Genomic DNA, 27331 nt, shown 5'->3' on the forward strand with positions numbered 1-27331 from the left:
CCAAGAATTGTTAACAAAAGAAGCGAATTCTTTGTCTTCAAACCAGTAGGTAAACAATCTGAAAGGCTTGAGGCCCCAAGATTCCTTGTCAGTCTCAACAATATTTGGTTTGTGCTCAGAGAGGGATCTTGAAAGGCATTTCTGGATAATCGAGGGATAAAGAAGAAGAAGCTCACAACTCACCAAGAATCTATCCAGTCTGTAGTTAATGGGGGGGGTCTCTGTTATTAAACCAACTATAAAGTCCACCAACCATAAGAAGATCCATAAGAGACATGTCATTAATGAAAGAAGAAAAGGTTTCCATGCCTTGAACATCCAGATTACCCCTTGACTTTTCATCAGAAGCTTTGAAGATGTTGAAATCACCAGCAATACACCAAGGAGAAGAGGAGTTGTTTTACAAGTTGATTAACTCAGCCCATAAGGTAGCACGCTCGATAGCATCATTAGGCCCATAAAGATTAACAAAAGTGCAATGAGTATTCAAATGAGGGATTAAACCAGAGAGAATAATGTACCTTTGTGAGATCATGGAGTTCTCCAATTTGAAGAAGTTGTTTGACCATAAGAAAATTAAACCCCCTATAGTTCTAACTGACGGTGACCAACTACTGCTATAATTACTGATTTTCCAAAGAGAGTCAAGAAGTTTGCTATTCACATCCTGTTTCTTGGTCTCTTGAAGGAAGACAATTTCTAGTTTGAGGCTTGAGACTAGCTACTAAACTGCCCTTCTTTTGACTGAATGGCCAAGCCCTCTGATGTTCCATGAAAGGATGCAAACCATGGGAAAAGGAATAAGAAGACGCACTAGTTCAAAATCCTCAATTTCGTTGTCCCATAACACGGTTGGTCATTTTGGTGTCCTTGCCAATTTCTTCCAATTGTTTAATAGCCTCATCTTTATCTAATTCAAAACTCAGACCAAGTTGAGAGCAAACTCGCCATGTGTGGGCTGCTTCGCTAACATCAGATAGTTCCCCAATATTTTCAAGTTGAGGAGTTCTGCACATAAAGGATCATTGAACAAGTCTATAAGGTCTTTCCTTTTGTGTTTTTTCTTGCTTTCTTTCCCCAATTTTGGTTGGCTTTTTGACTTTGATCTAACATCTCTGTCCACAGACGAAGGCTTTTTCAGCTTAGAGGGTCTTTTAAGGTGGAAGGTGGCTCTTTTCTCCTTTAGCTTTTTTGTTTTGGTTTTGGACTTTACTAACATTGGTTCTGTTGATGATGAATCGATAGGTGTTGGTGGCTTTGACTAAGGAGATTGGGTGACTTTTTCTTTTGAGTGTGAAGCATGTTGGGTTTTAAAGGCTACAGGCTTTGGGAAGTTTTGAGATAAGGTTCCTTCAGATGAAGAGCTCGAATGAGGTGGGATTAGCTTTGTTTGGGGTTGAGCTTTAATGTACAAGTTTGGTGTTTGGGTGTGGGTATGATGAGGAATGACTTGGGTTTATATTTGTGTTTGTGTGGGCTGGGTTTAACAAGGTTGGGGTGTAGGTTTGTAGGGTGTTTTGTTTTTTTGGGCTTTTATGGGGCCGAGCTTGGGTTAGTGATGGGGGGGGCTGAGTGGTGATTAGATAATTGGGGGCTTTTGCCTTCGGTTTGGTTATGGGCAAGCTTGCTGTTGAATAGGTGAGTTTGTGTTGTAGATTGAGAGCTTTGAATCCTTATGGGTTGGGGTGTTTGGTCTTCAAAAGTGAATGGGCAGTGTCTTTCAGGATCTTTGCTGGGTTCATTGCTTGATGCTGATTGGCATGGGCTGTCCCATCTCTTAGATTGGTCAAGATATTTGGCGTGGCTGTTTGGAAAAGACACAGTGGGCGATGGAACTTAGGTGGGGGTCCTAAGGGGAGCTGCATGTTTGGATCTCTATGAAACTATTATTTTTACTCGCAACTTATTACTCCAATGATGAGATTTGCTTGATAAGCTTGTGAATGCAAGTTTTCTAAGAGTATTCCCAAATCTCATTAGTATCATGGGCAGGGAATATTCTCAATAAAAAAATTTTATTTGACATTTATCGTGATTTATAGTATGCATTTATAATTACATCATGTGCATATCACACCAATAAACTGAATAATGGACTTTAGATCAGAAATAAAATAAAAAATAATCTTATCTTTTAAAAAATTCATTTGGAGAAAGAAAAAGAGAAAATTCCTTTTTCATACGGATGATGCATATATATATATATATAAATTGTACCTCAAATATAAGAAAGAGGAAGAGAAACGCTACAATAAATAAGAAATAAATATTCTTACTGGATGTTGAAATTGTAATTGTTGTTCTCTTCACTAAGTACTTAACAGGTCTTCCGAAGCCCTTTTGGAACTTAAACAAAACTCCCTGTAAGGGATGAAAGACCTTGATCTAACCCCCAAGAATCCTCGTCACCTTTCTCGTTTGTGCTGGAATTGGTGTTGGCTCAGTCTGTTAAGGCAAGATCCAAAGCGTTTGCAAGAAGGAACCCTTGGGATTGACCTAGGGTTCTTGATTTTGCACGAATCTGAGCGTCCATCACTACCACTTGATCTTATGGATTGACCATCGGACCTCGGATTCATTAATTTGGTAATATCCTTTAAAACACAAGGTTTATCAGCAACCAATGCATTAACTCCAGAGATCGGTGTCTTTTTCTCTGTTCCTTGAGAAATGTCAAGCCACTCAGGCTTTCTCCCTCTTGTCCGCTGAGCTTGAGGTCTATCCGGTTGCTTCATTCTTCTAAATATAAACTCGTAAACTAGTTGACCGTATTTTCCTGTCACTAGCTTATAGTCCTCCACCTTGTACAAGCCTTGATAAACAAACTTGTTGGCAGATCCCCAGGGATTCTTAACCTTTCGTACAACTCTTATGGGGTTTTTCATCATCATGCTATTCTCCAATGCCAGGTTTCCTCGTTCAAGCGTTTGGTCTTCAGGTTTTGCTATGTTCTGAGTGCTTGGGTTTCCACCTTCTCCTGAATAAATAAAGACATCAGGAGAGCTTGGGTAATCAGTCTTTGAATGCCGTCCGGAATCAACAACGCTCGTGGCTAATGTTCTTCCATTAATCTTTACATAATCGATGCCTCTCCAAAGCTGACAATGGAGGCCAATAACTCTCAATTCAGCTCTACATTGAAAAGCGTCACCGACTTCAACTCCTGGGATAGCTCCAAGTCGTTTTTCGGTGTTGAGCCATTTTCCCTGATCTCGGAGTAAAACGGCGGCCTTGATGTGATCATTAACACCGTCACCGTTCCTGGGATTTTCCAGCCTGACATCAGATAGTACCTTCCGGACAAGTTTGATAGTCTCATCAACTTTATCACTGCGAGCACTACTCTCAAAGTTATCTTCAACAGACTGGCCTTTGGGCTGGTAAAAAGTGGAGGTAACAGCGACATCCCATGGATTGGTGTCTGCTGCAGACTTCCCAATTCCATTGGCTGAAGTACTGTTGAACAAGCGAGAATGTTGGGTTCTGCATCGACTAGAAACAGGAAATTCCGCGACAGGTTTTCCATCGGCTGGCTTACTGTTTATCGGAACCAAACAACAAATTTGGTTCTGACAGGCAGCCGGATAATCTCTTCCAGCTTTGAGTTTCGGACTTGGGGCTGGTTTAAAGCCCAGATCTTCACGCAATTTATGATGCTGATGAAAAGCATCAAGCTTTCGGTTCTTTGCTAAAGCTGCAGTATCGGCCATGAGGGTTCTACTGTAAGAAGAAATTAAAAAAAAAAAAACCATTACTGAAAGCTAAAAGATAAAGCATAGATTTCATCAAAGTTATGTAGCAAAACAAACAATTATTAAGAAACACTGATCAAAGCCCAACAATTTCTATATATTTTCAATAACAAATTAGATCAGACAAAAGAAAAGGTCTAAAAGAAAGTTCATAATAATGACAAAGAAACTATGAACAGAGGAACCAAGAAATATTGCAGAAGAAAGAGTACCCAATGCTGAAACAAAAAAGAAAGATGGAAACGCTAGACTCTCCAGTCTTCGGATAAAGAGATTTTGTACCCCCATCACTCGGTATGAAAAAGAAATAATGTGAATAGTCTTAGAGATACAATAAAGTTAACGTCTAAGTTCGTCTTGCACTTTAACGATAATAGACCGCTAAATACATATGAGGGTTTATAAAATTGTTTTGACCTTAGAACTTACTTTCTACAGTAAGTAAATTATAAAGAATTTGGAAGCTTTTGTAATTGATGGAAACTTAAGTGTTTATGTTAATAGAACACAATACTTTTATTGCTCTTAATATTTATGCTCTTGTTTTGTGTTTTATTTGATTTGCCAAAATGATTAGCAACAAGCCTTTTATATAGGCTTGTAAGTGTCTCTTTTTCAAAGACACACCCTTTCATTAAAGCATCATTTTGTCTAAAATGTATTTTTTCAACTTTTTTGGATAAAGGTATTGTTTCAATAATCATCTTATAGAATGAGAACTATTCATTTCATAAAACATAATTTTTGAGTTCTAATTTGAAACAATAACTTTTCATATTTAACTTTTGAGCTATGGTGTGTTTTCGATATGTTCCATAACTTTTGAATGTCATTTTATCAATAAACATAACAATTCACATGAAAACCTGCTTAAAATCCAATAGATATACTATGTCACTTTATTTGACGTAACATTTGATCTAAGATAACTTTTCATCATGTGACATAACTTTTGATTTTGAAAATATACCAACAATACGAATATGATTAATTGTGCTAAGATTTTAAATGTGTATACAATATGTTTAATATTCTTGTGATATGATATGACACGATTAACACATTTATTGAATGTGTAAATTAAATTTTATATGACATGACACGACTAATTTATACGGTTAATATAATTAACATTTATATAATTTATAATTTTTCACAATTAACATAATTAAAATAATTTAATTGAAATATGTACAATTATAATTTAATTCAATTCAACCAGATTTTTTCATGGTTATCGACTAGCTGCAGTTTCATGCTAAGTCTTGAATTTGGTATATTGGCTTGTAGCTATGGTTTTTGAACCCTCACTCTGCCTTTTTGTCCCCACAGTTGGTGAGGTACCACAAAGAGGGCAGTAAAAAAGCACCTTTGTAACCCACATGGTATGCATTAATATTTCCATAGCCACTGCCTTTCAAAAAAAAATTTAATTATTTAAATTTATCACAAAAAATCATAAATATAATAAAATTTAAGATGACTAAATTCATAATCATCATCCACAATTGTAAACCATAATAAAATTCAATCGTAATTATCCAATATCAACCATAATTAAATTGATCACCATATCACATCATTAGCCATATAAAAAAATTCAAATAACATCAACCATAACACCAAAAAAATTCAAATATCAATCATATCACATAATCCACCATAACACCAATTATTCAATTATTCAAATAGCCAACACCTATTTATGAAATAAAAAAAGATTAATAAAATTAGATCAAAATAAAAATTTAAATTAGATCACAAAATATGAAAAAGATTAGGAAATCTATGCCGAAAAGAAAAACAAATTGAAAAAAAAAGCAATATTGGTTTTTTTATAAGAGAAAAACTATGTATTCTCAAATTAAATTTGTGAATGCAAAACAGCTGTAATGAATTATGACTTGAAGATGTGTATTTATATAGCAAAACATCTTTTAACATCTTTCTTTCAAGCTTCTGATAGTTAATGAATTAATTTTTTTTAAATGAAAGTATTGACTTATATAGAAAACATAAGCCAAACTCATAGTTCATGATGATAGGACCAAAGCATAAACCTATAAGATAGTATAAGATAATTAAGCATCTACCTAACTTAATCAAGAAAAGTATGCAAATAAACTATTTTCAAAAATGAGAGAACAATACACATTTCCAAAAGCTACTTTGAAATGTAATTTGAGTCAAGATTTAGTACTAATTAGGTGTCAAAAGGCATCAAACAAGATTTAATCAATTAATTATTGATGCAAGTTTTATTTCTTATTAAAAAAAAGAAAAAATTGACTTTAAAATTTAAAATACAACTAAAATTTTTTGAGATTGAAACAAAACAACCATGAGATGCAATATTTATATAGCACAACACAATAAAAACAAAGCAATAAATCACCAAATACGATTTGCTCAGAGCTGTCAACTTCAAACATAAATAAGCCAATCAATGAAGAAAAGCCAAATAAACCGATTAGGAAGTGAAGACCAAAATCTGTGAATTGAAGCTCAAATGAAGACTAGAAGATGCTGCAGTCATGAAGAAGAAGAAGAAAAGGAAGGAATTGGTGGTGTTGTCGTAATGGTGAGTGGGTGATGGCCGGTGTTTGCTTAGAGCCTTGGAGTGGGGTTGGGCTGATTAGGGTCTTGGAGGAGGCTGTCATTGAGGTAAGGGCTAAAAATTGAAATTATTGCATTAGGGATTTAGGGTAAAAAACCATTTATATGACTTATAAACTAGTTTTAACCGTGTACTAAACGTGTTGTATAGACACATTTACACGTTTTAAATAAATAGATAATAAACGGATCACGAGTTATATCAATAAATGATAACACGATTAATTAATTGTATTTTAGACATGCTGTATACAGGTTGAGCGGGTTTGACACAGTTAAGATGCGATTTATTCGTATCTTAATTATGTGGACACGATTAATACACGATTACACCAAACTCAAACCTACTTAAAATCATGTTGTGTTGTCGTATCATATACAAAATTGTCAACTCTAACCGAAGCTTTTTTCTTACTATCTAAAAAATAAGATTAATAAACTTTAACACTAAGATTAGTAGATTACTAAGTTATGGATTTTATTAGAGTGAATTCTATGGTAAGGTCAAAAGATTTGATCTTATTGTAAAGTTATTGAATAATGGCCTTAATATTTACAAGGTTTAAAAACACAATTACAACCTATTAACACCCTAAACAAGTTTCAAACAAAACAAAATTTAAATGGAAAAAAATGTGGGAAAGAAATTGTGAGAGCTTACCAAAGAGACTCTTCCCAATTGAAGGAGTACTATTTCTGACCAAGGGCTCCCAAATATCTTAAGTTTTGTTTTTGTTTTATTTTTTGTCAACAAGTACAAGCCTTTTTTTCAAAGTTTGGGTTTCACTTCAACAATCCTTTTATTTTTTTCTCTTTGTTTTCTTCAACAAAAACTATAGGTAAAACTTTGGCTTTGATTCTTTCGAATTATATGCTATTGAGTTTTAGGTTAACTAGAATTATAAATCTTATTTCACTAGGATTCTTATTTGTGTATAACATTGAGTAGTTGTAGGATTTTAAACTTTTTGTTCCACATCAAGTACAAATCTCATTCTACTTTAGACTTTTATATTATAAAAGTGGATCTCTAGGCATTAGAAATGTAAGTAGTGCTTTAGGAGCTCTAGAGAGGGAATACCATATAACTTTGTCTTTTGCTCTAAATGGAGTTAAAGTGGCTTGGATGAATTTCTTGGGAGGTTATTGAGAAAGGGTGTGCAAAGTATCTTAGGTTGGTTTGGGAAACCATAAAGTTCAATTTATTGTACTTTAATTTCTCAATAATAGAAGAATAGTTTCACTTTGTGAACATTGGCAAGAGGTCAAACCACGTAAATTCTTTTGTTTTTCTTTTTGTTTGATTTTGTTGTGTTTTATCTTTATTGTTTCTTAGGAAATTTTCGCAACAAACTAGTATCAAAGCTTCAGGTTTAGTAAATTCAAGATTCAATAAGGATGTTGAAAGTTACTAGTTATTCAAAATTTTCAATTGGGAAGTTTGATGGGAAAACTAGTTTCATGTAGTGGTAGAGAAGGATGAAAAATCTCCTTGTGTAGTAAGGTTTGATGCATCCTTGCTAGGGAAGGAGAAAAGGTAACCAGATGGCACGAAAGATGTAGTGGAATGGAAAGAGTTAGAGAAAATTTGTGTAAGCACTGCTGACTTTGCATCGAGATAAAATGTTTAACCATGTTATTGATGAGAATTTTCTCCAAGGTTTGGGAAAATTGAAAAAGATTTATCTAGTGAAAAGTCTTCCAACAAGTTTGGCTTAGGGAAAGTTGTATCACTTATGGATGAGGAGAATGAAAATCTCAAGAAGCATATGAATGGATTCAACAAGATCATTGATCATTGAAAGAGGTTGATGTGAAGGTGCAGAATGGAGAAGGCATGTGTTTTCTCGATCTCTTCCAATTGTGAATTTCTAATTTGTGAGAAGATACAATAACATTAGATCAAGACAAGCATTGTTAATGTCTCGGAAGGAAGTAAGATTCGGTTGACTCGACATTGGTGGTCGAGGGTGAATAGTAAGTTAATAGCATGGGATCTAAGGGTGACAAGTTTAGATTTGGCATGTTTAATGCTTTCAATGCAAAAGGTATGACATATTCAGAGGAATTTCCTAGAAAAAGGATGAAAGTAATGGGAACAAAGTTGGGTGTGTTTTCTTATTGGATGACGATTGTGCGATCCTAGCAATCAAAAAAGGTATGGATGCAAATTCTAGTATATTATGTTTCATTTGTGTCACTCACATCTACCAACGAAAAGATTATTTGATTTGCTTCAAAAGGTATGGCAAAAATTTGACTTTGGGTGGTAAGTCAAAATGAAGGTATGGGTCTTAAAATGGTGAAAATCAAAATGTTTGATGAGGTTGTGCTCTTTTTGGGGGGTGGCTTATGTCCCAAATATTATAAAATCTAATATCATTGAGCCTATTAAACTCCATAAGGTATGGATATTCTACTTATAATGGAGTGGTAAAAGTCACACAAGGGGACATGATCCTAATGATGAGGAATTTGTTTAAAGGTTTGTATTGTTTAGAATGTGAGGCCTCAAAGGGATGGGAACGGTGCACAAGAGATGGTAGCTACCAAAGTGAGATTTCATTTGTTAAAGAAAGGTGATGAAAGGTTCCCATTGTGTAAACGATGGTGAAAGGACAAAAATCTTGCCAATTATGAATTTGAAGGGTCATCAAAGTCCCTTTCCGAAGTTAATTAGTGCCATTGACTTGACAATTACACATGTGCATTGGCTATTTGTTGAATCGAGTGTTTGATAATGCTTGATTCAGTTATGTCTAGTTGTGGTAATTTTGAAGGCTAATGGTTTGGAAAGTCTTGTACTTGAAAAGTTGTTTAAAGTGTTGGAAAGTTGGTGGAGTTAAGAAGTTGCAAGTAGGTGTGATTTAGGGAAGAATTTTAAGGAGTTTGAATTCAAGTCAAAGGTGGAGGTTTCTTGAGTTTTAAGTTGATTAGAATTCTAAATCTTATTTGACTAGGATTCTTGTTTGTGTATAACATTGAATAGTTGTATGGTTTTAAATTTTTTGTTCCACACTGAGTCCTAATCTCATTTTACTTTAAACTTTTATATTATAAAATTGGATCTCTAGACTTTAAAAGTGTGAGTAGTGCTTTAGGAGCTTTAAAAAGGGAATGCTTGTAACTTTGTCTTTCACTTTAGGTGAAGCTAGAGTGGTTTGGATAAGTATTCTTGAGAGGCTATTGAGAAAAGATGTGCAAAGGATCTTAAGTTGGTTTGGGAAACCATAAAGGTCAATTTATGTACTTTTATTTCTCAATAGTCAAAGAATGATTTCATTATGTAGATGTAGATAAGAGGCCGAACCAGGTAAATTCTTATGGTTTCCATTTGCTTGATTTCTCTAGATTTTATCTTTATTGTTTCTTGGGACATTTTCACAACATTTGCTTATAGAAAGTTCAAACTCTCTTATTAAATTAAGGACCGCTTTAAACATATGATATTCCATGGGTTGCTCTAATCGGTCAATCTGTTCCTATAGCTTCAACTCAATCTAGAAGTGCTTCATTTGATAATTCTTTAAAAATGGCTTGGCAAGCGAAGAGTGAAAGTTTATAATCGATTTTGGCCTATGGTACTAAAAAGGACAAGAAAAAAGGTGTTTGCCGTCATTGCGGTAAAAAGGATCATTGGAAAAGAAACTAAAAAGTTTACATGCCTACCATGAAGAACAAATGCTTATTGAAGCCTCTACTTGAGGTAAACTTAATGATCAAACATTCAATATTTATTGTAGGTATGAGATAGTTAACATAGGTTGCACATATATGATAAATTACAAGGGCCAAGAAATAATAGATAGCGAGGATGAAATCTTCCTACAAATTGCATAAAAAGCAAAGGTTGCCACATGAAGTTGTAGAAGACCACCACCTTTAGGTTTTAAGCTGCTTAGTTTTATGAATGATGAGGTTCAAGTTGTTTAAAACTTTATTTGCATATGGATGTTTTATGAAGTTTTTCAATTTAGAATATAGAACAATGGTTGTTATTTTTCTAAATAACAATTGGAATTTGACATATCTCATAAGGTTGAATTGTGTATGCTCAATATGAAAGCCATTTATCAATGGATAATTAGTGAATGATGAACAAACACCATTTCTTAAAGATTGTTATAATACTCCTAAATAAGGTTCCAAACAAATCAAATTGACAAAAAGTCATAATAGATATTAGAGGTACAAGATCAATTTTGTCACACTTTAGTGATTTATGACTGCGTAGTGTTAGCTTTAAAATGATGATAATTTTGATTATGACAAATGATCAAATTTGTCTGAACATTATTTGAGTAATCCTTGGCAAGTTCTTGAAATGATTTAACTCTCATACATTTATTCTAACAAAATTACAAGCTTGATTTTTTTATTGAATTATATCTACAAGCTTGTATGACTTAGTTGTATGAGATGTTAAAGTTGTAAGATTGGTTCACAAGTGATGGAGTTTATCTCAAAGCATTCAAAGATCATCAATCTACACAACAACAAAGATGTCTTAAGCCAAGAAGTAAATTCTCAACTCTGCATTTGATTTCAAGGAAGATATGGCCAAAGTTACATTCTAAAATGACGAGGAATCTTGAGGAAACAAAGTTCCAATTGATCCTTAAGTAAGAAAAGTCAATCCTATGGCAAAACAGGTGAGTAAACTTGAAAAGACACAACCATAGTCGATCCTATAAAAGCTATAGTCAATCCTATAAAAGCTATAGTCAATCCTTAGGCAATGAGGATGTGAAAACTAACTTTTAAGAAGCCATAGTCGATCCTCAAAGAAAAGTAGTCAACTATCAATGCCCAGAACTCAAAAATGCATGCTCTTGTAAAACAGATCAAGGAAAGGATCTTCATACTCAACTATAAAAGCCTTAATTTAAAGATTTGAAACCATAGTCCATCTCAGAAGCCTTGTAGTTGATTCTAAAGCTTCAACAACGGCCAGATTTATTTCAAACTTGTGTCTAACAACTAAATTCTTGTCTAATTCATCTCCAAGACTTCTTCAGCTATAAAAAGGACCCTTGGAAAGCATTTCAAAGTGAGGAAGAAGAAAAAAAAATGACAAAATCTTTAAGATCAAAGTCTTGAAAAGAAAAGAGAGAAAAGCCAAGCAAATCTAAGTCTTCTTAAGTTGAAACCTTCTTTGTGCTTTCACTCCAATCTTTATATCTTATTTTTGTATCCATTGTTAGGCATTCTTCCTCCATTGTACACACTTAGCAAAATCTACCTTTTAAAGGCACACTTATTATCATTTGTAAAGGTTCTAACTTAGCCTTAAAAAGTTAGTGAGAATTTGTGGTTAAGCTCGGTAAAAGCCAATTTATGGGTTGTGCTTGTTCTTGTTAAAAGGCATTTATGGGTTATGCTTGCTTCTGTTGCAAGGCATTATGAGGGTTATTGCTTGTTCATGATAAAAGGTATTATGAGAGTTATCATTTGATCTCATGAAAAAACTAGTGTAAGAGTTATCACTTGATTTTGTTAAAAAGCTGTTGCAAAGATTACTATTTGATCCCATTAAAACGTCGGTGTAAGGGTTATGCTTGCTCCTATATAAAGCCATTGTGAAGTTTTAATGCTTGATCCTTTTAAAAAGAATGATTCCTTAAGTGGATTTGAAACTCTTTAACTTGCTACGGAAGAAAACGTAGGTATTTGAAAGAACTAAATCTCTATAAAATACTTATGTCTTCTCTCTCATTTATGCTTTAGTTTGTTGCATTTCATTTCAAGAGAACTCCTTTCACAAATTGCTTGTGGTTTGATTCATTTCTTCATATCTTCGTTTTGATCCTTTATTAAGTCTTCCTTTGTTATAAGTACTTGTTTATCAGTTGACAAAAAGATTTTGTTAAACAATTTTCTTCAGATACTCTTGTATTATTTATATTTGAAAAATGTTTTAAGTATTTCAAGAGTGATCATTTTCTGATGTTTAATTGAGTAGCTTTTCTAAAGACTTGCACATGTATCAAAACCTTCTTTGGAACTTTTTCTACATGTCTTGTAAATGATTTTTCTGATCTAGGGTCGACTATAGATTTACTGCAATCTGTTATCTTTATTCTAGTTTTGAAATGACAAAATTAATTTACTTGAAAGAAATGAAAAGAGTTTTCAAATGTGAAGAAAATCCCCAAAGAGTTTTGAAGTTTGTTTTGAATTGAAAGATATTTTTAAATCTTTAAACTCTAAACTTCCAACCTCAAGAATTGACCTTTAAAAAGTGAAGAATCAATTCTAAACTATATAGAAAGCAAATCTCTTTTTCTATTACAAGAAAAATCAATTCTCATACCTACATATGCCAATTCTGGAGAAACAAAAGCCACTTGACAGAGGGAGAATCGTCACCAAGAAGTTACATGTCAATTCTAGAAGCTTCAAAGAGAAAAAGTCAAAAACTTGTACAAAAAGCAAGAGTTAAAAAATGGATAAGATTAGAATGCAAAATTTCAAGTTTGAATTTTGGATTGGCACCAAACACACATGAAGAATCGGTATCAAGAGCACAACATGTTGATTTTGGGAAAAGACAGAAAGGTGCAGACTTGGAACATGACATGAAGAACATGTTGTTTCTCAAGAAAAACAAAAAGGTGCAGATTTTCCAAAATTATGAAGAATCGACACCAAAGGTGTAACACGTTGATTCTACAGGCACAATAGACAAAAGTTCCAGTTGGCACCAAGAGCGGAGTTAACCAACTTTTACTGGGGGGCTAAAGATAAAGAGGAATAATGCATAAAATTTAAACAATTAAATACGATGTACAAGATTAATAATTTTTTCTTATATAATCAGTATTGTTTAAAGACTAAATACTCAAAGATAATTTCTTTTCAACTAATTATAAAACATAAGGCGTATAAAAAAATATCTTATATAATTAAGATTAATAAAAAAATGATATATTGGTGAAATTTTACGTAACAATCAATAATACAACGCTACAACTCATATTTAAGAATTATATAATAATTTTTTAATTTTTAAAGACTACAATCATTGAGAGCACATAATAAAAAGAAAAAGAAAACAATGACAAGTAGAAGATAGAACTACATAACAAAAAAGAAAAAAGAAAAATATAGTTGATGATTCATAGAAATTTGAAGAAGAAAATCGATAAAAACTTAAAACATATTATCAAATAGAATAGAATTGAAAAAATAAACAAATATAAATAATTATAATAATTAATATAAATAGAAAAAAATATAGAAAAAGCTTTACCTCTTTGTAATTTCACAATAAAAGGACAAAAGAGAATAGAAAGACAAAAAGAAAGAAATGGAAAGAGGTGTAAAGAAACTTAAAAGGGAAAAATTTAAGAGTTAAGGTAAAATTAAATGAATTTATAGGTCATTTTATTATTCTTTATTTGTATTAATAATTTAAGAAAAAATTATTTTAAGGGCCCATTAAAATATATGTATAAAACATATTGTATTAATAATTTAATAAAAAATTATTTTAAGACTCATTAATATATATATATAATATAGAAATTTTACAATTTTTTTGTGGGGCCACAATCCCCCAATTCACAAGGGACACTTCGCCCTTAGTTGGCACAAATGGTCAAAAAAGTTTTGAATTTTACTCCAATGGTCAAAAAGTTTCAAGCTTATAAATACCCAACTAAGGGACATCAAAGAAAAGAGGAAAAAAGAGAAAGAGAATCAGAAGAATAAAAAAAGATTGAAAAAATAAAAAAAATATTTTTTAAAAGAGCATAAAAGGAAAAATCCTTCCTTTATTCTGATAATGAGTTGATCATCTTCAAAGATCACACTATAGGGATTTCTCTATCCAAGAAAAAAAAACATGAAAACAATTCCATCAATTTCTTTTTGTTTCTTTATGTTCTCCAAATTATTCTATACTATTTTGTTGCAAAACATTCTACAAGAGTTTGATAATTTTGTCATACACTAATCAATGTTCAATGATTTAATTTTGCTAGCGCAAAGCATAATCAATCATTGTATTTCATAGTATTCTCAAGATTTATTACTTGTAATCTTTTTGCACATTTGTGATAAAGGTGATAAAGCCTTAAAGATAATGACATAGATACACATCTTGAAGCTTTTCCCTAATATTTTAAGTTTTCCAAGTTTGTGTTCTAATAGGATATAGTAACACTCTAACCTTATTTGTGAAATGAAAAAACTAAACAACTAGAGTGTAGAATAAATTTCTATTGAATATATACATTAGTTTTATGAATTTTTATTTTTAAATTTGAGTAAAAGAGTTATGGATTTTTCATTTTGTGAAAACAAGAGATATTAGTCCTAATGGAGTGCTAGAGAGGGGTGAATAGCACTAAAAAATATTTTAAAGGAAACTCTTAAGTTGGAAAAAACTCTTGAAAAGTTTTGAAATGGGGAGTTTAAAATTTGTTAAAGTTAAAAGACAACAAGTAAAAGAAGGTAAAGAGAAGCGGACAAAACACAATAATTATAGTAGTTTGATTCCCTTAACTTAGATCCACTATTTTGATCTCCCAATTAAGGATTTTCAACCCAATTTCACTAAACTAATGAAATTAATAACTTTCACTAAGCTTTTATAAGATAAGCTTCTAACCCAAGGTCCAAACCCTTACAAGATTCCTTAAGTTTTCATGGGCTTAGTCTACCCCCTAGAGTACCTTGCACACTCTAAGTAAATAATAAATAGAGAAAAAATGAAATGCAATTGATCACCTAGCTGATCTAAGATGTATAGATTTAAGTTTAAACACTTTTACAAAGAATAGGAGTGAAATACACTTGAAAAGAGAACTTTTTTACTCTTCTTGGCTCAAACTTGCTCTGGGATGGTTCTCTCATGCATTTATGACCGTTTAAACCCCTTTCTACTCAGAGAGTGAAATATGGTTGTTGGAGACATTTTGGGAAAATTTTGAACATTATTTTGTGTTGTAGCGACTTTTGAATTCAAATTAGTTGGCCTTTTGTAATTGATTAAAATGGATTTTAATTGATTAAAATCTTTTTGTCTATCTTCTTGTGCTTTAGGCTAATCAATTAAAGTTGGCTTTAATTGATTAAAACCATTATGCCTATCTCTATTGCTTCTAGTTACTCAATGAAACTTGTCTTTAATCGAATAATAGCTTTATGTTTCCTCTTTAAACAATTAATATGATTTTTAAACGATTAAATCATCTTGGGTTCAAATTTTTTCACTTCATGCTCTTCAACGGTCAACTCAAATTTGAATCTTCATTTTTTGCACTAAAGTACCTTCTATTTGAATTTTGATCAATTAAACCCTATGGTTAATTGAATTCTATTGTAGTATCTTTTAATACCATTTTAATCAATTAAACCTTGTGTTAATCGATTTAAAACTCTTTATTGTCTCAATGTGCCTTCCAGTGTTGTTTTAATCAATTAAACTTTGTGTTAATTGATTAAAATCTTCCTGTCTATCTCAAAGTCCTTTTCAATGTTACTTTAATTGATTAAATTATAAGTTAATTGATTAAAATTTTCTTTGAAGCTTTAAGTCTTTCTTTTTGACTTGTTGATCAATCAAACTAAAATTTTTATTGATTAATCTTTATAAAATGTCTTTTATCTTGCTTGAATCACTTTCTTTGGACTTGAGACTTATCATAGGGAATTCGGGATGTGAAATAAACAATAATTTACCAATTTTTCCCCTACACACTCAAGTAACATAGTTAGACTTTAAGAAATGAAGAATGATTTGTTACTCTAAAAAACACATGTAGTCAACAAGAGAAAGATAATGGAGAGAAAGAAGAAAAGATTAAAAAAATGAAAATAAATATGAAATATTTTATCACTTTGATCTTTCCTCATTTTTCTTTTTCCACTTTATGTTCTTTTAAATATTTATGAAAAATTTTATGATTTAACATAATTCTTTTTATAAAAATACCAAATATAGGAATTTATCATTATATGTTTCTAAACATTTAAAAGGTTCACTTCCTTAGAAGCAACAAGTTTTAAGTATACACTTTATACTATGATAACAGTATAGTAAAGAGCAAAAATAACAAACCAAAACAAGTTTTAAGAATTAAATAGTTATTTCTTTGATAAGTAAGACACTCATGTTTGATTCGCGGAATGAAATAGAGGAGAATAAAAAAGTTATTATATAGGAATAGAATAAGATAGCAACAAAATAGAATAGATATTATGTAGTTTGATATATTGAATAGAATTTTAATTTCGTGAATTATTTTAATATTTGATTGGCAAAATTAGTTTAGAAATAATAAAAGACTATGTATAAAATGATAAAAATACCCTTTATTATAATTTAATAAAAGTTTTGAGATTTTTGAAACTCATTAGTTTTTGACAATGTTATTATTAAATAACAATTTAATATGTTATCATTAAAATATTAAAGTTTAATATTAAAATATTGATATGCATTTTATTTTATTTGTTTTCTTTATTTTCATTTTTTCAGTTTTTCTCTTTTAGTTTTTTATTAAAATAATATTCAAATGTTAATAATTCAATAATCTAATATTATAATATTAATAACTTAATAATAATTTTTAATATGATTTTTTAATTTTTTTCTACATAAACAATTTTCCTTTTTTTCTTTTAGTTTCACTTTTAATTATTTATTATTAAATTTTTAATAATTTAATAATATCTTCTTAAAAATATTAGTAATTTATTATAAAAATATTTATCATTATTTTTCTTTTTTCTGTTTCAATTTATTTTTTAAAAATACTAAAAATATATTTGATTTAGGGGAGAGGCTATTTGCAGTCCTTATTATATGTTCACACTCCCCACTAACAACTTAACATCGTAATTTCCTAAATTTCCCTCACTTAAATAACTTCTTTTTATTAGAGTTAAACTTTAATTAAATATATTAATGTTTGTCTATTCACACTCCACAGTATTAATTATTTGTATTTTTCTTATTTATTGAAATACTTACAATTTTTTAATTAATAATCGCAACTTAATAAAAAAAATAGAAGAATATTCCTTTATAAAAAACTCATAAGTTCATTTGTTGAAGCAAATTTGTATAGCAAACTCCTAGAAACAACTTAAAAAAAAACATGCAAATAGCATACTTATTTATCATTTGACAATCTTTACACACATATTTTAACCAAAACTATCTACAAGTTTACTGAAGCCAAATCTTCAAGCATACTAGATATTCCAACTTTACAAAATCATTTTTTACGTTTCTGCTATGCATTTTCAATGTTTTATGGAGGACAGAGTTGCAACAAATCAATCCAAACTCGATTTCCCATCACAAATCTACCACAATAAATTAACTATCTTAAAAAATTGTTATGTAATAATTTAACTCCCACAAGATAGTATGGTATTTCTTGTCTAAAAGAAAACACACATGAAGATACCAAATGGAGTTAACCAAAATCATGATAGGTTAGAGTCAGATTTTGTCTTGCCACAATTAGTAGACATCTCCACCATTCAAAATAGCCAACTAAAAATTTAACATCTTTTAGTGCATCAATTAAAAAGTACATAATAGTACTCTTGAAAACAAAGTGAATATCAAAGTATTGTTTCCAAAATGCATTGTCTTCAAACATCAAACACAAGCATGAAAAAAAGAAAAAAGAAAACAATATATTGTCAGCGAAATATCACTATAAATTTTGTAATATATAAGAAACGTTCCAAAATTTAAATGAATCATACTTAAGAATTTTTTTAATTTGACATGATAGTAGAGGATGAACTTCCTAAGTCAAGGTTATTCCTTATTCTCACTCTATCAACTTCACTAAAAGAGCTACCCTTAGCTTTCTTTGGACAGGTATGACAATAATGCCCACCAGCTTTGCATATACTATATTTTCTTGTTTAATAGACTTACATTTGCACCAAACCTTCAAATTGTTACAGACCTAGCATCAAAACTTACTCATGATAATCTGGGCCAATTTTCTGTATCTAAACACTCACGATAACCTTCTTTATTTCCTCTTTATTCCATCAATTTTCTACCCCAACAATAAACTTTGTACATCTCAACTAAAATAGACACCAAACAACTATCTAGACAAATAAATTTGAAAAAAAAGTTTATGCGAAGTAGAACTTCTAAAATAAAAACATAAAAAATTATTTAAACAAAGAAAATAAGAACATACCAGAAGAAAGCATTCCAAGATAAGAATTTAACTCAAATTCCAAGCTATTTTTGCCATTTAGGCAGGAGATTTCATTGAAGTTCATGTTTTCCTCATCAATTTGTTGATGTTTGATAGCTCTGTTATCCAGAGTTATTTTTAACATACTTTGAAAGCTTTAGTAGCTAGACCTTTGAGTTTTAGATTTGAATTTAACATTTTAGGTGTTTTTCTAATGTAACATGTTGAATAGTTAAATTAAGTTGTTTTAGTTTAATTTTGATTTTATTTTTTTCCAATTACTTTAAGAAGAATTAATATCTATTTCTCTCATGCTTTTTGTGTAAGTTATGTGATGAGCAAGGTAAAATTAAGTTATGATAGCATAAGTATGGTGAAGGTGTCACTCACACATGTTGCAATAATTTAAAGATAACTTGAACTGTAAAAGTCCAATTGATGTGATTTTTGATTCATTAGAAAGCTAAGAGAATGGGCTACAACTTTTTTGCTTACTGCTTTGCCCCGTTCAAATCAAATCTAGGTGAAAATCACATCCGAATATGATACACAAATGCAGACTACACACAAGGTAGCATGGTGATTGAGGTAGCAGCACTAAGTCACTAAAGGCCACAAAGTTGAAGGGACCACCATCGCAGTGCTAGAAGCTTGTGGTTGTAGCACTGGGCCGGATGGGTGCATCATACAAAAGGCCAAGAGCACGACACCACGGCACCAAAAAAGGAGCGCCAAGGTGCTACCAAAGCTTGTGACGGCACCAAGAAGCGATGGCTGTGGCACCACCCCGATTTCCAAAATTAAACATTTGATGGAAAATTGGAAAGTAAGGCACCTTGCATATATTTAAGGGACTTTTTAAGCGTATTCAGAAGGAGTGATGGCAACAGTTTTTTCAGAGAATTAGAGCTAAGAATCAAGCAAGAATTCAAGAGCAATTAAGAGAGATTGGCAATCAACCAAGCTTCGATATTGGTTTATTTCTCTTCTTTTGTGTTATTCTTATTTTCTTGTTTTGAATTCATGACTAAATTTTTTTGGATAGTGTTTTATTTAGATATTATGAACTAATTTGCTTATCTAAGATTATGGTGGATTTCAACATGTAGTTTGAATACTGGTTTTTCTATTATTTATCATAAATGGGTACCGTTTTACATATTCAAATAGGTTCTTAATGCCTTTAATAGCTTGATTAGCAATTAATTTATTTGTAAATCTAATTGAAACTCTACATAGATATTTTAGGTTGTACTAAGATTTGAATAGTGTATGTTCATGTCACTGAGGTGATCTGATTTGTGATTCGGATAGATATACGTCAATTGTCATATATAGCCAAATTAGGACACTTGTTTAATGAACTTAATTTAATTAATTCCTATAGACATATAGTTAACTAATTAAGTTAGGTATTTGTACAAGCTTCTTGATGGAGGTTTGTCTATAGCTTTGAATTTTTGGTTAGTAAAATCACTTAGGAAAGATAAATAACAATAAAAGCTAGTACCAGATGACATGTTGATGAATTCATAATCCTAGGTCTTTAATCTATTGCTTTTCTCAACATATTTAGTTTTTGCTGATTAATTTATTGTTTATTTTAATTTTATCTTTGATTAGCTTTTCAAATATTGGTTAGCTTAAATAAGATTAATTTGTTACATAATTTTGTACTTAATGAAACTTTAGAAACAGATTCTTGTGGGAACGATAATTTAGAATTACTATTTATATGACTTGTTCGATACATACATTTGCGTGTGCAAAATCGACAACATTGCTACATTGTTAGATTCATCTAAAATTAATGAATTGAATGCTACTGGAGTTAAAGGAATGAAGAGTCATAAGGAATAAAGGAAGTTACGAAGAGTTAAAGGGTACGTACAAAATGTGAAAGTAATTAAGACTAACTACGAGTGTAAATAGATAAATAGTAATATAATTAATTAAAATTATTGAAGCAGGGGTAATTTAGGTTACAATTATAAGTTATTAGTGGCAACTGTTAATAGACAATTAGGAGTGCCAATAGTCCCACCTTTGATTTAGTAATTTATTATTAAAATATTAATAATTTATTATTAAAATAAAGTTAAATATCTAAATAAGTCTCTGAATTATAACAAAACAGTCAATTAAGCTCAAGTCCTTTTACTGCATTCAATTAAATCCCTGAACTTTTATTTTAAATCAAATAAGCCATTCTCACTAACCATTAACTAACAAAAGTTAGTCAATGATAAACTTGGCAATTTTATACCCTTTCGTTTGCCACATGACAAGTTGACATGTCATTTGATGATGTCAATATAACGTGGTAGATGATGTGGCATAAAATATTTACTGAATTGGAATGGTTATTTTCTCTTTTTGATTGCCATATGGCATAAAATGATTGGCTTAGTGATTAAAAAAAAGCCTAATTATTCTTTTTCCCTAATATGATAGAATAATCAGTTTGTTTTTGAACAAACTAAATCATCTAATTCAGGGTTTAAACCTAAAACCCACAAAATCATCTTAGAGACCCAAAATCGAATAAATCATTTTGGCCGATTGAAGCTAATTTAATCCATTAGAACTTTTCTAACTTGATTAAAGTTGTTTCTTATTTGTTGTTGTCTTTGAAAACCATGGTGGCGTATCTTTTGACAAGTTCCTTAGATACAATAATAAAACATGCAAATTACTGCTAGTGATATTCATTTCATTCCATGAATTGTTTACCTTTTTCATTTTAAAATTGTTTTTTATAGCTAATAATTTGGGATGTTTTTTGGTTAAAGCAGGAATGAACTTTACTATATGGTCCTTGTGGTTTTGTAGGAATGAAATATTTTTTCAACGGAAGCATCTTGACTATAATCAACTTAAGGATTTTATCTTAGTAAGGCTGGCCAATTGGTGGTAAAGCCGAATGGCCTTTCAGCCATATCTTAGAGCCCCATTTCCCTTTTGAGCCTATTTTAATCACTTTCAAGAAAATGAAAACCCAAGTTTTCTTCAACATAGATCAAGATAGACTGAAAGAAACCCTCTTCTAGTTCTTTTAAACTCAATGTGGAGGGCTTAGCTCTTAGTAAACTAGGCCAGCAAGCATAGAAGGTGCAATTAAAGATTGTAATGGATTCATTAAAGGACTTTCGTCTTCTTCAGTGGACATGGAAGACTCAAACTATGAAAAGTTCTTTGCCATCAAGGAAAGCCTCTCCCCCTTTCCCTCATCTCAATGTGTCTCTTGTCCTTTCCATATTGAAAGCAACTCAAAGAGCATCATCTCTTGGGTTGCAAATCATGTCTTTGTCCCATGGTGCATGAAAAACATCCCCAATAATATTGAGGTCCTTAAAACTAGTATCAGTGAGTTAACCATCAACCACATAAATCGAAAAGCCAACACACTAGTGGATGGGCTTGCCAAAGTTAAGACCATTAAGTGCAACCACTTCTCAACCTCTCTCTAATTCTTATTCTGCTGTGAACCTTATGTTCTACCCATTGGTGATTTATGTTGCTCTTTCCCCATGAATCCATCTGATTTGAGCTTTCACTTGTCCTTGGTTCTATTGTCATTATGCTTTGTTCTTGTTGATTACCTTTTGTTGCCTTCTCTAAGATTTGACATTGAATGTTTTGTGTTGGAACCATCACGGTTCCAGCTTGTAATGGTTGCATCTGACTTCTTATCAATGAAATACTCTTGCCATTATAAAAAAATAAAAGCAAATAAAATATTAATTATGATTATCAACAACAAACAAGAAGATTCTAAATCGACTTTGAAGGAAATCTATCCAATAAAAAAGCTACAATCTTTTATTTTTAGTCTTTAGGATGATTTATTAAGATATTATTAATTTAATAATTTATTATTAAAACATTAATATGATGTGGTAAGTTAGTAATTTCACATAATAAGCGGAGTTACATGAAGTTTAAAATAATTGATACCAATAAAGATTGGTATTAGTTATTTCCTATTTTTAAGAAATGATCATTATTGAGAATGATTATTCCTTAATTAAAAATGAATCAAATCAGATATTAGAGCGACCTAAGAATAAAGGAAGAATCTCAAACGGTTTGTCATTTCTTAAAAGGCAACACAATTAGTTATTTTCCTAAAATAAAAAAAGACTACAACTGTTATTTATTTTCTTATTTGTTTTGGCCTAAATTTTTTTATTTTGTTTTTTATTTACTTTTTCTTTTCACTTTTTTTGTTGGTATTTTTTTGTTGTTTATTATGTATATTAATCGGTTGAAAAACAATGTAATTTCATACTATAAGCTTTTCAATTGTTTCACTTTATCTCGTTTTGTTTCTCAAATTATTCAACATATCTTGTTAGTTATTTTTCACATTATTTGTATTGTTTATAAAATAATGTTATTAACTTAATATGTGATAACTTAAATAACCATTGCTTATAAAATAATTATGGTATAATGTTTAAATAAAATTTTAAATTATTTAATAAAATTTAAATAAATTTTTATTTTTTATTACATTCGATCAAACTTTTATATTTTTATTTTGAGTCAAATAATTACCATTAGTCTACAGTCATACCGGCATTAAAAGCCATTTTTATATTCTAACATGGGTTTTTTTTTTTGTATTCTGCTATTTAGATTTTTTATTAAAAAGAATTCACTACTATTATTTTTATAATTTTTTTAATTTAAAATTATTCTTTTTTACTATCATTAGTATTATTTACAAAATTTTTCTATTTGACATTAATTTTTTTATAAATATTCGAAAAAGAAAAGGTGAACCTCATGCTAATAAATTTGGAAGTCGGAAAATGGAAATTGGAAAAGGTAAATTTGAATTTTAAACTTTAATTTGGAGGGTAAATATTAAATTAAATTCATAAATATAATAGTTTTAAAATGATATTAAAAACGAAAAAAAAAAAAAAAAGCAACTAAGCCACAAGTCTCATCAGTTGTCCTTATCAAGGTCGTCCCTCCAGATTCCAGAAACCAAAAAAATATAGTAATCTTTTCGTCTCCCAGGGTGTAAGAGAAAGCCTGAAAGAACACCATGAAAGAAGGGGAACCAGTAGGAGTAGAGTCCTTTTGTGACCTTGCAGCAGTTCCATTTGAAGCACCTCCGGACGAGCTACGTTGTGCAAGAAGTGGTGGACGTGGGTGGCGTTGCAACCGCTGGCGTGTCCACGCTCAAAGATACTGTGAATTTCATTTTCTCCATGAAAAGCACCGGAGAAATAACCATAGGAGTGGGAGGCCGAAACCCGTAGAAACCCTTCCTTTGAGTCATCAGAAGGAGAATAATGGTGATCAGGCTTCTTGTTGTTCTTCTGCTGTGCTTACAAGGACCCGGAGGAAGAGAGACCACAGCCAACAACAAGAAAAAGAAGAAGAAATGGGTGTTTCTATTCCAGACGAGGGAGATGGAAATGATAGAGAAGTTGAGCCTTGTTCACGAAGGGCTAGGAGTGCCAAGATGGCTACGCTGAAACGAGAGAATGGCCCCTCTGTGAGTACTTGTTTAAAGCTTTTCTTTCTCTTTTCTTCTTAATGGTTTTTGATGGGTTGGGTTGGTGTTAACAGGGGAAGAAAGACGGAAATGGTGGCAAAATTGAGTGTTCTTCAAGGAAGATGCGGACTCCCAATGTGTCAGCTGAAAAGGAAGCTGAGGTAATTCATGAAAATTTCCCTACTGTGAGTTTACTTGTTTTTCCCCATTTTTTCCCTTTAATGATCAAATCCGAATTGAGGAATTGGCTTCGTTTTATTTAACGAGCACAAGGGTAAGGAAGAGAAGGAAGGTTATTGCCATCAGTGCCATAGGTTCAGAAGCACAGTGATGACCTGCGGCAACTGTCAACGTAAACGCTACTGTGATTCATGCATAAAAAAATGGTACTCTATCTTTCACATGTATTTTACTTTAGCGTCTTCTAAGAGGAAAATTTAATTAATCTCCTAAATGAGTGTTTACTGTTAGTGATCAAGCAGATTTTTATGCCCTTTGAAATTTGTTGCTTATATTTGTAATTTTGTAGGGTTTTTATGCCTTCAACTTTTGAATATAGGTATCCACAATTTTCAGAGGAAGCAATAGCACAGTCATGCCCGTTTTGCCGTAAAAATTGCAATTGCGCACAATGTTTGCGATCGAAGAAACCTATGGCGGTTAATATTGAGAGCATTGTTGATTCATTTTGTTCTTTCCACAATTCTATTTTGTCTTGTTTCTCTAATTGACTATTAGTGGGTTCTTCTTACTCATTCTATAGAATGTCAAAAACTCTGGAATGCCATCAAATAAAGAGGAAAAAATAAACCACTTGAAGTATCTTATATCCTTGCTGTATCCTTTCCTGAAACAATTTTATGGGGAGCAAAAGAAGGAAATAGTGCTTGAAGCCAAGATCAAAGGTGTGAGCCGTACAACAGGGGGTTTTCAATAATTACCTGCCTGTACATTTTTGCATAGAACGTGTTACTGAAGTAGTTGATTTTCCCTTTTTGTTGTCAACGTTTACATGTTTGGAATCATCAATCAGATTAAGGCATACACATCTTAAAGTTAATGCCTTAAAAGTTTGGTTTATTGTGATTATTCTTTGTCAACAGTTTTGGTCTGGGTACCTATATACACTCGGATATAACAACGTGTCACTTGTATAATTCTGGATGACTTGTAGCATAGCCATCCTATTGGAAATAAAGATGGGCAAGGTCGGGAGCATTTAAATGAAATGAATGCATTCTCCTTTATTACTAAGCTAAACTTCCTTCATGTCTTCGTTCTTTGTTAAATGGTGAATGTTGGTGCAGGATTACAGCCATCAGAGATAAAAGTGCTACAGGCTGTTTGTGATGATTATGAACGTTTGTATTGGTGGGTTCCGTTTCTAAAACTAAAAATTATTTTTCATTAATATGTATATATATTTGTATTTTTCAAAATTAGCTGATATTACATGTTTCATGGCAGCAATAATTGCAAAAACTCTATAGTTGATCTCCATAGAGTTTGCCCAAAATGTTCATACGAGCTTTGCCTTACTTGTTGCTGGGAAATTCGGGATAAATGCTTGAGGGGTGGAGATAAAATGGTCCAAAGATATGTTGATAGAGGGAAAGCCTATTTACATGGAGGGGAAGCTCTACCTTTACCATTAGATAAGAAAAAGAGCAAGACAAGTTCTAGGAAACGCATCAAGCTACTATCTAAGTGGCAAGCGAAGGGAAACGGTGACATCCCCTGTCCAATTGAAAGATTGGGTGGTTGTGGACATGAGCGCTTGGAGTTGAAATGCGTGTTCCCAGTCAGTTGGGTTTCAATGTTGAAAATGAAAGCTAAAAGATTAGTTAAATTCCATAAACTTGAGGATACACTTGGAACCTTGAGAGGAAATTTTTCTTGTCTGAAATTTGATAATGAGATTGGCTCTGTGAATGAGGCATTACGGTTATCAGCATCTCGGAAAGACTGTAGTGATAACTACTTGTATAGTCCGTCAGCCAAGGATATACAACAGGGGGATCTAGAGCAATTTCGGTGGCATTGGATTAAGGAGGAGCCAGTGATTGTTAGAAATGTTCTTGAATTAACCTCTGGCTTAAGCTGGGAGCCAATGGTAATGTGGCGTGCAATACGTGCTGTATCAAAAAAGGATTCCTCAAACTTTAATGTGAGAGCAATTGATTGTCTCGACTTTTGTGAGGCAAGTTGTTTTGAGTTATTATTTACTTTAATGATCATCATCATTAAATATGAGAGGACAAAAAGAAGTATCATTACATTGTTGTCTTTTTAGTGTTTTAGTTTCAGGGTGATGTTGATATTAATTACATTTTTAAATGCAGGTTGAACTGAATAGTCATAAGTTTTTCATGGGGTATTTAAAGGGCTTTTCACATAGTAACTCTTGGCCTAGGTTGCTGAAACTAAAAGATTGGCCCCCATCTAATTTCTTTGAGGAGCTCTTACCACGCCATTATGCAGAACTTGTCAGTGCCTTGCCATTTTTGGAATACACAAATCCTTACTCTGGCATCCTCAATGTTGCAGCAAAGTTGCCTGAAAACCGCTTGAAGCCTGATCTTGGTCCAAAAACGTATATAGCTTATGGATTTGTTGACGAGCTTGGGCATGGAGACTCGGTGACCAAGCTTCACTATGACATGTCAGATGCGGTATGCAAATTCAGTATATGTTGCAATAGCTTGCTGAGTGGCTCATTTGAGAAATGTTATTATTACAGCTTTGGTGGTTAATGTGGCATCTTTGGAGTCATCAAGCCTTAAATCCTAGTCTTTTAACTACTTTCAAGAATTTAAGATTTTGCCTTTTATTTTGTAACTATGTTGTTGCTTTTGTACAACCCAGGTGAATGTTTTGATGCATACAGCAGATGTGACTCTAACCTCTGAGCAGCATGCTGATATAAAAATGTTGCAAAAGAGGCATGTTGGCCAAGATCAAATAGAGCTACATGGCACCCATGAGGATTCTTGTTTGCCACCGAAAGAGCAAGTAGATGTCAATTTTTTGCTGAAAGCTGTGGAGCCTCTAAAGAGGAAAAGTAAAACTAGCAAGACGGAAGTGAAATCATGTCAAAGCTCACACTCAAGGTCCAAAGTGCTGATGAAAACTTCTAAGTTAATAAATGATGAGGAATCTAAATTGGAGAAAAAAAGCAACAGGAGAAATAATGAGGCTTATACCATTGATACTTCATTTTCAAATATCCATTCTTTTAATGGCACTGAAAAAGATTCTTGTTT

The 27331-nt window shown here is 31.7% G+C and overlaps 2 protein-coding genes across 2 annotated transcripts in view; one reads left to right on the forward strand and one right to left on the reverse strand.

Annotated features, from left to right (window-relative positions):
• Positions 1-2251: 2251 nt before the first annotated feature.
• On the reverse strand, positions 2252-3710 carry LOC110428078 (histone-lysine N-methyltransferase, H3 lysine-9 specific SUVH5-like). The gene has a single exon (XM_021443752.1). It carries the CDS (start codon positions 3708-3710, stop codon positions 2406-2408), a length of 1305 nt encoding a protein of 434 aa, XP_021299427.1. The 3' UTR covers positions 2252-2405.
• A 19860-nt stretch (positions 3711-23570) lies between these two features.
• The window catches only part of LOC110428107 (lysine-specific demethylase JMJ29-like), a 5285-nt gene continuing 1524 nt past the window's right edge, over positions 23571-27331 (forward strand). The window contains exons 1-9 of the mRNA XM_089785597.1: positions 23571-24068; positions 24143-24229; positions 24348-24454; positions 24628-24727; positions 24832-24973; positions 25376-25439; positions 25536-26268; positions 26411-26740; positions 26934-27331. The exon at positions 26934-27331 is cut by the window's right edge and continues 188 nt beyond it. Coding sequence (XP_089641723.1) covers positions 23613-24068; positions 24143-24229; positions 24348-24454; positions 24628-24727; positions 24832-24973; positions 25376-25439; positions 25536-26268; positions 26411-26740; positions 26934-27331 — 2417 coding nt within the window. The 5' untranslated portion in view covers positions 23571-23612. The remainder of the gene's footprint in view (positions 24069-24142; positions 24230-24347; positions 24455-24627; positions 24728-24831; positions 24974-25375; positions 25440-25535; positions 26269-26410; positions 26741-26933) is intronic.

Source organism: Theobroma umbraticum, unplaced genomic scaffold (genome assembly GCF_002168275.2).
Source record: "Theobroma umbraticum cultivar Fairchild unplaced genomic scaffold, ASM216827v3 scaffold_25.0, whole genome shotgun sequence".
Taxonomy (NCBI): domain Eukaryota; kingdom Viridiplantae; phylum Streptophyta; class Magnoliopsida; order Malvales; family Malvaceae; genus Theobroma; species Theobroma umbraticum.